The 12,645-nt window shown below is 40.0% G+C and overlaps 1 protein-coding gene across 2 annotated transcripts in view; it reads left to right on the plus strand.

Annotated features, from left to right (window-relative positions):
- prex1 (phosphatidylinositol-3,4,5-trisphosphate-dependent Rac exchange factor 1) overlaps positions 1-12,645 on the plus strand; it is a 105,949-nt gene that overhangs the window by 63,689 nt on the left and 29,615 nt on the right. For both annotated transcript variants that reach the window (XM_035942932.2, XM_055012797.1), the window contains 4 exons: positions 3,888-4,033; positions 7,596-7,688; positions 11,151-11,299; positions 11,412-11,497. In XM_035942932.2, the coding sequence (XP_035798825.2) occupies positions 3,888-4,033; positions 7,596-7,688; positions 11,151-11,299; positions 11,412-11,497 (474 nt within the window). The remainder of the gene's footprint in view (positions 1-3,887; positions 4,034-7,595; positions 7,689-11,150; positions 11,300-11,411; positions 11,498-12,645) is intronic.

Genomic DNA, 12,645 nt, shown 5'->3' on the forward strand with positions numbered 1-12,645 from the left:
TCTAAATTTTCAAACCTCACTGACCACATTGTAGTGGATCGGCTTTGGCTCCAGCCCGGCGTGTTGAATGTAAACAGTTTTAGCAGTGTACACTAACCGCAGCTGTTTGGCTTTGCTACATGGCTGTCTGGGTCAGTCCACTGAACCATGACCACTGGTTAAGAACTAAAATTGAACTGGCCATCGTCATTGGCCAAGTGTATTATCGCTGAAGTGAGAAGCACTTTATACAAGTAGTTATTATTGGAATCCTGAAGAAGTCACATGATGACGGCACTTCTGATTTCCTGATGCATATAGTGAAGTATACAAGAAGACTGAATTTTAGTAAGATAATTTTTTTAACTGGGTACTTTTGTGGATCTGATTGGCACTGACTGTCTAGTACGGTCACACAATATAGTTTCAGATTCAGCATTACGATGTACACATGACTAGTAAGGAGGCTTCACTCAAACACATCATGCTGCAACTTTTTCACTGGTCGACACAAAAAGGAAACTGGGATGGTTCTAATTTTCCATGACTAATCTACAAGAGAAATCTGTTTTACAGAACTCTATTTACTCTGACTAATGGGCTCTTGGATACACTGAGTTTTTTTAAACTTTATTTACAGTACCTAGAGTTTGTTGACATGCAGGCTACAAATGTGCACAGCAAAATGAGCAGAGATGATGTTGACAAAAACAGCAGTGATTGCCACCACGCGAGACAACAAGACTAATTCATTTGACCATTTAAATCAGCACCACAGAGCTCTGTAGGATGAGTGTAGCCAGAAACTATTACTACTGGCTTTTTTCTGCTTTTTTGAAATCATTTTTATGTTTTATGATGCGCTCCCTTACAAAATATCCCTAATCATTCTAAAAATGAACAACATGGGAAAATATTGCCATCTATGCTTAGAAAAGCTAAATATTGTGCAACCCTGGTGTCTCATCTTTTATAATGACAGGTTTACAAATGATTCCTGTAAATACTACATCTAGTGTTTGTGCTCCCAGACCGTCATTGAGTGACTTTTCCTCACTTTTTGCTCACTTCACTTGTGCTCACACATACACCTACCTCCCACTACCATCTGTTGAGAGGTGTCACCTGTTCTCTGGCCTTCTTCAGTGTGATGACCTTTTTTTTCTCACCTGTCTGCACTTACCACCTCTCACCAAGTCACTCTTTTAGATCTTAGTCAGCACATCTGCTGGCTCAGGCTCCTCATCGGTTGGATGATCACTTAAACAGATAGCAAAGTTCATGTGGCTTTTATCTGTCCTTACCTGCTTGTACCATCTACACTGTCTGTCATCAACACCTGCTGCATTTTGCCCTTCAGACAACTCAGCATATAAAGCTTGAGATACTTTCAAACATTTTATTCATTATTCCTGTTATATGGCTGGGTCCTAAACCACATTGTCATATATATTTGTATGTATAATTTTGTTATTTTTAAAAAGATGGCATGCATTTTAAACCCACTGGCAGGTTTTGGTCTGTCAGACCTCTGAACTTTCTGAGGAGCAGTTTCTGAGTATTTTCTGCTCCCGTCACATTTTCATTCACCGTGGGCTTCTGGACCTCTGTGGAAACAGTATAGCCTAGAAGCAGAAAGAACTCAAGCATGTCTTTTGGCCAGTGAAACAAAGTTGCAATGCAATAATTATGTAATAATGCAAATAGTTTCCAAAGCATTTGCATTCCTCCAGTATTTATTTTATAAAAATTTTAAAACCTTGGACTCAACGTGTAAAAATTTTTTCCAAGTGCCCACAAGTGTCACCAACACAGGAAAACAGTGTTGCTCCACATGTTCATTAGACCTGTTTACTCTGTTTCCATACTGATCTCTGTATGTAACACAGCCCGCAGTTGAGTAGAAAAACCCCTGATTTTTCTCACGTCTCCGTTGCTGCACTAATGGCTTCACATTGGTGCCGACGAACGCAGATTTTTTTTTGCTTATTTGCGGAATCTGTTCAGAGCGAACAGTTTATTTTAAAATGTAGCATAAAGTAATTTGGTAAAATATCAAGATTTTAAGTTTAGACTTCGTTTTTGTTTGCAGCTTGTCACAGATGAGTAATTCAAGACTGTACTACAGATAAATGGTGCATTGTTAGCTAATTTTAGAGATCGCATGCCTTTCAAACCTGATGGCACATTTTAGGGTTCAGAGTTAAACGGCACTTATTGTAATATGACATGTAAAATGTGTCTATGTCATGTTTGCCCAAATACTTGCATCACTGCTTCCTATTTTACGTTGTGCATTTATAGTTAAGCTACATAAAGAAACAAAAACACATTTGCAATTGAGCATTTCCATCAACTGCCTAGTCCTGTCCTGTAACCTGAGCCTTATCACTGTTTTCTTGAGCCCTAGATATTGTCAGTTGTTCTCAGCATTTGAATGAAGATTTAGCAATGTGTGAGTAACTGTGTGTTATTATGGTCTGACAGTTTCCGGAGCAACACTCCCTCTGGTTGAATAGGTGGTGTTAAGGTATTATAGGGCCACAGCCTCCGTGACTCAGAGGAAATAACTAATATTCAGGGATCATTTGAGTTGGCATGAGGCCAGTGTTGGTGGGTGTAGTATGTGTGTAATGAATTTGTGAAGCCTTTTGTTCATCTGTGGGTGCCAGATGCTGTCCAAATCTCTGAACAGCTGGGTACCTTCGGCTTTCCGAGACGCCTGTACAAGCCTCATTTTACAGTGTCCGCAGAGAGTCATACACTTACACACTTACGTAAGATTGGGAAACAACCTTGCTTGGACGTCTTCGGTCGGTGAATAAAAGTCTGTATCTGTATCAATGCGAGATAGCGGCACAGTTACAGTGGCTTGTAGTCACTGTAACGATGACAACAAGTGAACACTACGTCAGCTGCCTGCTGACAATCACATGATTGCAATCCTACTACAAATTGACCAATGCGGATTTATCAGGACTTATCCATCGGAAATAATACAAGGAACAATTGATTAAATTGTGGGGATGTTTCCGAGTCCCATCAATTCCCACCGCCTGCTACATATTTAGGTCACGCGATTCAGTATTCGTACATAAGATACACATGCATAACACACACCTGTGCTCAGTGCAAGGTCCTTTTGTTTGTAAGTACATCTATATTAAATGGCCACATTCTATGTTGCCGTGATTTCGGCCACAAATTTTTTTAAGATTTCATCTAACAGAAATGATACGACAACTGAGCAGCTTTGGAAGAGTACTGCACTCTCTGAGTGCTTTTCTTGTTTAAAACTTGACAGTAGGATTAGCATAGCGTGTTTTAAAAAACTGCTGTAACTAGAACGATCTAGAATGTTCTCCTCACCTGTCTGAAGTGCCCCAGGTGTTGATGGGATTCTCAGTCTAACAGTGGGATTTCAGACACACTCAGCCACACACAGCAGACTGTTTGTTGTGTCCTCCGAGTCTTCCTAACCCTAGCCCGTGCTGGCTGTGACCCAGATGTGCTTTTACTCCAGATGTTCCTACAGCCTCATCAACTAATGAGCTAATTAACCATTAACTTGTTTGTGTGAAGATGTCACAACACCTAAAGCTTCCTTTGATTCTGCAAATACTTGAAGTAGGACATGACCTGCAAGTAACTCTGTGCCATTTTGGAAAACACTTAACATTTACAAGAAACAGTCATTCCATTTTGAGCTCAGCACATCTTGCATTATTAATGTACCAGGAATCATCAAAGCTAAATGTAAAAGGCCTTTTGGCCACTTTGTAGCTTCACCCATTTTCTTCTTTTTTCAGCCAACTGACAAGACTGAGATGTGATGTATTGCTGTTGAGCTAATTGTTGCTTTCTGCTCACATGCTGTGCTGTGTGTTTTTTGTGTTTTTCTCCTTTAGTCTTGGAGAAGAGCGAGTTTAAAGACGAGTCCCAGTTCTTCCGTTTCTATGCAGACGAGGAAACTGAGGGAACCAGCACCAAGAGCAAGCAACTCCAGAGAAATGACTTCAAACTCATTGAGAACATCTTAGCCAAATCCCTCGTGGTGAGCAGGAGCACACACACTCATTTCTACATTCTCTCCCATTTATACATGGATTTATGGATTGCAGGTTCTGTTCCAAATACCGGCCTCACACTGTAATTTTCATTTCCTTTAGAGATACTGGACGTGGCACAGAGATGATTTAATTCAGTGCATTTTACAACAGTATCAACTCTAAACAGTTTCCAGCAGAAAAACAAAGAAAACAATCTTTTCAAATGCATCCTTATGTGCCACTCTTTCTTTCATATACTGTATGGAAATGTTTACACAGAAATTACATAACAGGCCTGTAGCAACCAGGATACGTCCCATGTAGCTCTCACTCTCCTTAATTATGATAGTAAGAGCTAAAATGACAATTATTTGTTGTACAAAATCTTTTCATAATACTAATGGAACAGTCATGTTCTGTCTAATTGTAGGCTCTCTTATATATAAGAGAAGAAATGCAGTCCTATTTATGTATCATTATCGGCTGCAGTTATTACATTTTCAAAGGATTTTTTTTAAAGCTAGGCTATTAATGTAAGAACTTATTACATTATGGACAAAATGTTATTACTTTATTGGCTCAAAAATGTTACCACATTATTGGCAAGTTATTATGTTATTGACTTTTTTACATTTAAAATGGCCAAAATTATTACGTTAGTCTGTTTTTGAATAATGTTGCGCACAGATAGACAGACAGACAAACCAACCCCGATCGTCACACATTTACTCGGCCACATTCCTTGACGGAGTAAATATTAGGACCTTTCTTTGAACGCTGAAACAGAAAGGTAACAATGGCTCAAGTAGCATCTAAGTATTACACAGCCTGCCATCAACCTAAAGCAACAGCAATAAAAATAGACCCTGGGTCAGACATGCTACATAATATATATGCTAAATTGCATTTTTTATGATTTCCTCATTGCATTGTTTCAACCTACGATTTCAGTGTGAAATCGATTAATTGTTCAGCAATGAGCAGGCCTATATTGTATAGCTTTTAATTGACCTGACACCGTGACATCTATTTTCTTCCTCTTGACTTGATGCTACCTGTGTTTGTGTGTGTCTCTTCTTACTGATATCCATAGCTACAAACAAGAAAAGCACTCAGACAGCGCAGTGCTCCACCAAGGCTGTTCATTCCCCCATATGGCATTGTCAGAAATGCAGCAATTTTTTTTTAATAAATGCATTTGTTAATTAGTTATTGATGATCAGAAATCACAGCAACATAGAATTTTCCCATTTAATATAGATGTACCCACACACACAATGACCTTGCGCTGAGCACAGGAGTGTGTTATGCATTATGTGACCTAAATATGTAGCAGGCGGTGGGAATTGATAGGACTCGGAAACATCCCCACAATTTAATCAATTGTCCCTTGCATCATTTCCAATGGATAAGTGCCGATAAGTCTGCAGGGGTGCATTTGTAGTAGGATCGCAATCATGTGATCGTCAGCAGGCAGCTAATGTAGTGTTCCCTTGTCATGATTACAGTGACATCGTGCCGCTATCTCGCAATGATACGGATATCTTTAACAAATCCGTGGATCCAGACTATGACCAGCATCACTGCCATAATCTAATAAGGTGGTCATTGTGTCATTTCTGACCTTCCCTGAAAAATTCATCCAAATCCGTTTGTTTTTGAGTAATGTTGCTAACAGTCAGACAGACGGACAGACAAATACCGATGGTCACATAACTCTGCTGCATTCCTCAGCGGAGTAATAACTGAACAAGAAGGAGATGGGCAGTTGCGATGACAATAAAATCTTTGAATTCACGGCTTGCATCTTAATGAACATCGTCATAATATAATTGGCTGTATTGGCTGGGATGAAGTCCCTGTTGTGCTGCCACTGAGACAAGAGATGAAACTATGAGAGGCAACCAAAATTAATTGTTGCAGACAGAAAAATACACTATAAATAAACAATAAATCCTGATTTGATGATGCTGGTGATGGTGCACAGAACTGAAAATGAAGCTTGTAATTGGTACCAACAGTGGTTTGGATTTTTCCTCCTTCACTCATTAATCTGCTTTCGCTCTCAAAGTCCCAAAACCTGCCAGTAAGTTAATGGTATCTTTGAAAAATCACTAAAAATACATAATTTATTTGAGCCAGAAACCGTAAAAAAAAAAATAGTTGTGGACTTCTCGACTTTTTTGAGGGTCTTTGAACTGATCATGCATGATGTGCTGTTCCTTCAGAAATGTAGCTTAAAATTGAGATATTTCATCAAAATAACTCAAAAACCTACCAAATCTAAATTGTTTACTCTAGCTCCTGTAAAACACATGATTTAGCCAGAATTTTTAGTTTTTTACAGGTTCTGGTCAGAATAAATGACTTATTTTCCATTTTGGCTCATTTTTGAGCGAAAAGTAGAATCAAGTAGTATTTCTAAAAATTTGACAAGTCTAAGCTTAGATGTTGTTACACATCCCGACGGAAGTGCACATCACACATGAGGAGTTCAACGACCATTGCAAAGTGGAAAATCAACTGATTCTCTCTGTTTTTACCATTTTTGGACGATAAATAGTATAATTTTGGTGCTTTTCTTCCTTTTTTTCTTTCTTAAAGATCACATGCCTTTCAAACTCACAGTAGGTTTTGGGTTCGGAGGGTTAAATCCTACCAGGTCGTCATCACACCTGCAGTGCAGATGCCACCATGGGTTGAACACCGACTTCTTTCCATAGTAAAACTATAGAGATGGTACACACTGTGTGTAATTTATAGCATATTCCCTGTTAAATGTGACAGGAAACTCTAAAGTGAGTGTACACTGTTCTGGGTGACTTCCAGAGGCTGAAACAGAAAGTGAACTGTTTAGTTAAGTCCATTCTCTTTCGGGAAACCCAGAAGCATCACCAGCATTCCTTTTCGTATCAGAGTGGGAAGTAGGCACGCTATCTGGCCCTCCACAAGAAGTGGAAAAGGCTTTTTTCCTTGATTAGCGGAACTAATCCTCCGTCTTGCCCATTATTGAAGTGAAGTGCAGGAACTCTTTATTTACCGCAGTCATCTCCTCTGATATAACAGCACAGATCCCCATCTTATCAGGACTGTGCAGCAGGAAGATGACCTCAGCAGCTTAACTAATGCAAGCTGCTAATGTGTTTGGTGATGACAGCGTTTTACTAAGCTTTGCCCCACAGGGAAATACAATGTGTGAAATCATAAACGCAGCTATGATTATGTGTGGATAGTTTGTATGCAGGACCCCCCCAGAAAGAGTGCCATATATTACTTTTATTTAAGCTGTATTGATTCTTCAAAATAGATTAGGTCATGGACACAGTTGACCTTTTATAGCAAGAGCATGCAGCTGACTTTTGGAAATAGTCGTATGATTTGTATACATTACTGTCTTCTTTTCAGTTCATGCAGGCAGCCGTGGACCCGAATGATACAGATACAATGTCTATAAATATGTGGTGCTAAAATACTTTCTTTCTCATGATGCTGAACCAGTGGAAGACATTGAAGTCCTGACAGTCAGCAGTGTAAATGTGAGAGTAATTATGTGATTTTCTCTGCTAGATTCACCCTGAGGAGGAAGACTACGGCTTTGAGATTGAGGAGAAAAACAAGGCCATTGTAGTGAAATCTGTCACCAGAGGCTCACATGCTGAGGTAATGGTCAACACACACACACACACACACACACACACACACACACACACACACACACACACACACACACCCACGTACGAACACACTCCCGCCCCAGGGTGTTAGTTCCAGTAGGTAATGGCTGTCTACTGTTTGGACGGCTGCTGTCACTCTGCATTTATTCCCTTTAGAAGAACTTCGCTCTGATTGGCTGCACAACCGTTTGCATACTAACTCACATCATCTCCAGACAAAGTGCAAAAGCACACACACAGCTTCACTCATCAAGAGTATATGAAACGCAGACAACGCCTTGGCAAAACATGAGACATTAAAGCGTGCATTCTTGTTAATTGGTTTCATTTCTTAATTTTAGCAGGTTTTTTTTTATTGTATAGCAGGGAGGAGTCAGCAAGTAGTATTTTATTGCTGTGTCAGCAACCGTAAATATTTTATTCAACCTGACAAAAAAAAAGTCAGTGGCACTGTAATTGTTGCAGTGACACAAGATGGACAAGGCAACTATTTTTCCTGTCTTTTCTGTCATTTCTCCTCATGTTATGTCACTTAAACAGGTTTCAGTCTGACAAGTAACCCAAGTCTGTGTACTGTTAACAATCTTTTCAATGTCATGTCACTTGAAAAAAAAACAGGATGTTTGTGGAATCTTCCTTTTCCACAAGTCTGGAGACGGAAAACTTTTTGTTTAGCATTTTGAGTTTAACCTCTCTGACCCCCAAGTAGTTTCTTGGTGTTGTTCACTCACATTTTTATTCACTGTGGGCTCATTTTTACTACAATATAAAGTCCCGAATCTGTATGGAAACATCCATGGCTAGAGGTAGAGAGAACTAATAAATGGCTGCAGTATAACAGATTAAAATGCCATGTCATAAAAAGAGAAAAAAACTCAGGTAACATTTCTTTGATAGCTTTTTTTTTTTTTAAATGGAATCAACATCTACAACATTTTTCCAAGTGCCTATGGGTGTTATCAAAACAGTAAAAATATTGTGAATTGACAAGCTACAGATATGCTACATTCTACATGCTTTCTGTATTTCTCTTCTGTCTACTCAGTGTAAACACAGCCTGGAGTTCAACCAAAATAACAGAATTTTGAGCACATTGCTGTTGGTTGCAAGTAAATCTGCCATACTGCTGCAATTACACTGATGAGTGCAGAATTTATTGTTTTTTACAGAAACGTCTTTCTGTAAATTGCTATTTTTTTGTAAGCTTTTGAATGAGACATGTAGAATGAAGTGATTTTGATGGAACATCACAATTTGATTAGCTTTTAGCAACAAATACCGTCAAAAAATTTCTTTCTGTTTCACGGTTTCTAGCTCCGATAAATTATGTAATTCTCTGTTTTAAATGATTTTTTTGGCCTTTTGTTGGCTTTATTAGACAGTTTAGTAGAGAGGCAGACAGGAAAGTAGGGAGAAAAATGTGGGAAGACCTGCAGTAAAGAGCCGTGAGCTGGAATCAAACCCAGGCCGCTGCATCGGGACGTATAGCCGCTGTTCATGGGCTGCCAGTTGAGCTATCTGTGCGTCCTAAATTGTGTAATTCTGGCATTTTCTCTCAAAAATAAGTTGCTTTTGAAACCTGCTGGCAGGTTTGGGGGTTCAGAGGGTTAAATATTTTGCTTCCCGCCATTTAATTTTGACCTTGTTTCTCTCAGTGGTTGAAGTTTCCTCGTTAAATCCGTTATTTTACTTATTGTAGTTCTTTCCCACAATGCTCTTCTCCTCTCTTGATAATCTTGCTTCTTCTCCTCTGCCTGCTTCCACTGCAGTAAAAACCTCACTCTCTTACTCCTTTTTCTTCATTTGTCTCTCTTCCTCTGTTATTCATCCCCCCTGTCCTCCATTTCCCACAATAACAGGATTGCTAGATGTGACACTGCCCATGTGCCAGCACAGTGAATGAAGCTCAGCTGATTCCCATGGGGCTCTGAAAGGGCTGAGAGAGACACACTCACACACTGAGCTCTTTCACTATATGATACTATTATAGAAAGTCACGTGTAGACCAGCATCCCTGCTGTGTAATCACACACATACACATGCATACATCCTTCCTCATTCAAATGGCCGTGGCTCCTCCCAGTCGTTCCTACATCCATCCTGGGCTGCTGTCCAAAGTCAGGGCCAGGCTCAGCCAAGGCCACCCCACCGGATCTTTGCCCGGGACACTAGACTCACACAGCAAACACACAGAGGCTGCATTATTCTCACAACGTGACAGACGATGTGAAAGATGACTGCATTTAAGGACACGCAGCAGACTGTGTGTGTGTCTGTCATTTCTAAGGGGATTTTGGAAGCTGATATCTGAGGATGTTTGATACTTTGAGAGCATATAAATTAGTTTGTGCAACTGTTGGTGAATCTCCACAGACTTAAATGCACTGTGGCTGATGAGAGTGGATTTAGTTAGAGGGATAAGGCAAGACCTGTCGCTGGCAGAAACACCTGGCCACATGATGAGGAAAATGGAAATAGAGGGCATCTCTGTATTCGTGTTTGCAAAAATGTGGAAAGTAAAAGTAACCATTTAGTTTGGGAATACATGCAAATCTAACAGGCAGCAGGAAGGACACTACGGTATAAACATCATACAACTTAATCATAGTGGGTAGCCACTCTTGATATGCACTCCCTTCACAAAAACTCCATTCATGTGCTGGAAAATAGATGAGAAGATGAAGCAGGCTGTGAAAAATTTGAGTAGCACACACAGATATTCTGTCATGTGAGTCAGTCCATGTCAGTTCGGACAGAATTAAGGAAATATGTCGCTGCACCGTCTCTGATTTTCTTGAGTTCACTTATTTGCTATTTGGGACTCAAAACCATCCATCCATCCATCCATCCATCCATCCATCCATCCGTCCATCCATCCATCATCTATACAATGCTTAATCCTCATTAGGGTCGTGGGGAATGGAGTCTATCCCAGCTGACTTAGGGTGAAGGCAGGGGACACAGGGCTACACATAGCAACAAACAATCACTCACATTCACACCTACGGACAATTCAGAGTTACCAGTTAACCTCAACATGTTTTTGCGAACCGTGGATCTTCTAGCTGCGAGGCGATGGTGCTAGCCACCAAGCCACTGACAGGACACTGACCGAGCCACTGACTCAAAACCAATTTCTGCACAATATTTTGGTGAATTAAGATTCTCATGTTTTCAGACCGGTAAATTTTTCTATTTTCACCCTCAAGGCCATTTTTTTTGGAGACACAATGTACTGAACTTGACTTTGAGGAATCAACACTTCATGTGAACAAAATGCAGCACACAATTGAGGTCTGGCTGTGATAATAGGGTGGTAATTTGCAAATTAATTGTGGTCCCAGCCTGAAATTCTTACTGTGCAAATGGAGCATTAGAGGGAGCTAAAGCAAGTTGAAACCTAAAAATAACAGTATTCTGTCTCCTGTCTGTCCATCTGTCCATCCAGATGGCTGGTCTGCAGGTGGGCAGGAAGATCTTCACCATCAACGAGGACCTGCTGTTCCTCAGGCCGTTCTCAGAGATTGAAACCATGATTAACCAGGCCTTCTGCATACGACGCTCCTTGCGACTGCTGGTTGCCACGAAGGCCAAGGAGTGAGGGAGCAAACACCCAAACACCCAAACACACACACACACACACACACACACACACACACACACACACACACACAGGACACACTGGTCTGACTGGTCTTCTCTCTTTCAGGATTGTGAAGATCCCTGACCACCCAGACAGCCTCTCCTTCAGACTCTGTGGCTCTGCCCCTCCTCATGTCCACGCTGTCAGGAAAGGTGAGGGACAGATTTTACACTCAGAATCCCAAAACCTGCCAGTGGGTTTAAAATGCATGTTATCTTTTAAAACATAACAAAATTACACCATTTATCAGAGCGAGAAATGATAAAATTTGAAAGAATCTGGATTTTCAACTTTCCAGCGGTCCTTAAGTGTCCTGACCATTATCTGTGATTGCAGTTCCATAGGAAAATTTAACCAACTCTCAGCTCAAAGTCAAGATATTCCAGCAAAGTCATTTTATTCTACCAGTTTCAGTTAAAGAAAAACAAAAAAAAACATTTGCCCTAACCACATGTAAAAAATAAAAGCAACTAAAAATTCGTAGCAACGGACAAACCATTAGGAATTTTCACATGACAAACTAGAAAAGCACTTAGAGTGCACAGTACTCCACCAAGGCTGCTGAGTCGTATCATTTCCAATGGCTGAAATCTTTAAAAAATATCGTGGCTTGAGACGATAAGCTGCATCACTGCCAAAATCTGTCAAAATCAATTGGTCCTCGTGTCATTTCTGACCTTCCCTGATTATTTCATCCAAATCCATTAATACAGACAGACAGACAGACAGACAGACAGACAGACAAGCTCCACCTCCTTATTGGAGTAAAAATCAGGTATACTGGGCTGAACTGCAGGTAGTGTTTGCACAGAGCAGATAGGAGTATGGAAGCACATTTCTCAGTAATAAAATATCTATAATATGTTTGCTTGTGTTTGTTTATAGATTTGATAGGGAGAGTGCACATTGATGAATGTCTATTTAGGACAGCAATAGACGCACATATGCCAGATTATAGCAACAATGCTAATTTATATCCGCAGTCAGACAGGTAAAAAAAAAAAAAACATAGCAGTGAAACACAGGACAATAGGTCACAATAAAAGCACATTACAAAAAGTACACAAAGAAATCATAACAGCGAAAGATACAGTGAAACAGGACAATAAGTCACAATAAAAGGACAATAGGTATAGAGCCACCATTTTCCAGTATTGGTAATGAAAAGAAATATCACTTTCTTTTTCCTTTTTGTTGTGTTTAATGTCATACTGAATGAAAGACATATTTGAGTTCTCTCTCCTTCGTCATGGGTGTGCTGTTTCCATAGAGGCGCAGGACTTTATTTTGCAGTGTGAGA

The sequence above is a fragment of the Amphiprion ocellaris genome, chromosome 8, assembly GCF_022539595.1.
Source record: "Amphiprion ocellaris isolate individual 3 ecotype Okinawa chromosome 8, ASM2253959v1, whole genome shotgun sequence".
Lineage (NCBI taxonomy): Eukaryota > Metazoa > Chordata > Actinopteri > Pomacentridae > Amphiprion > Amphiprion ocellaris.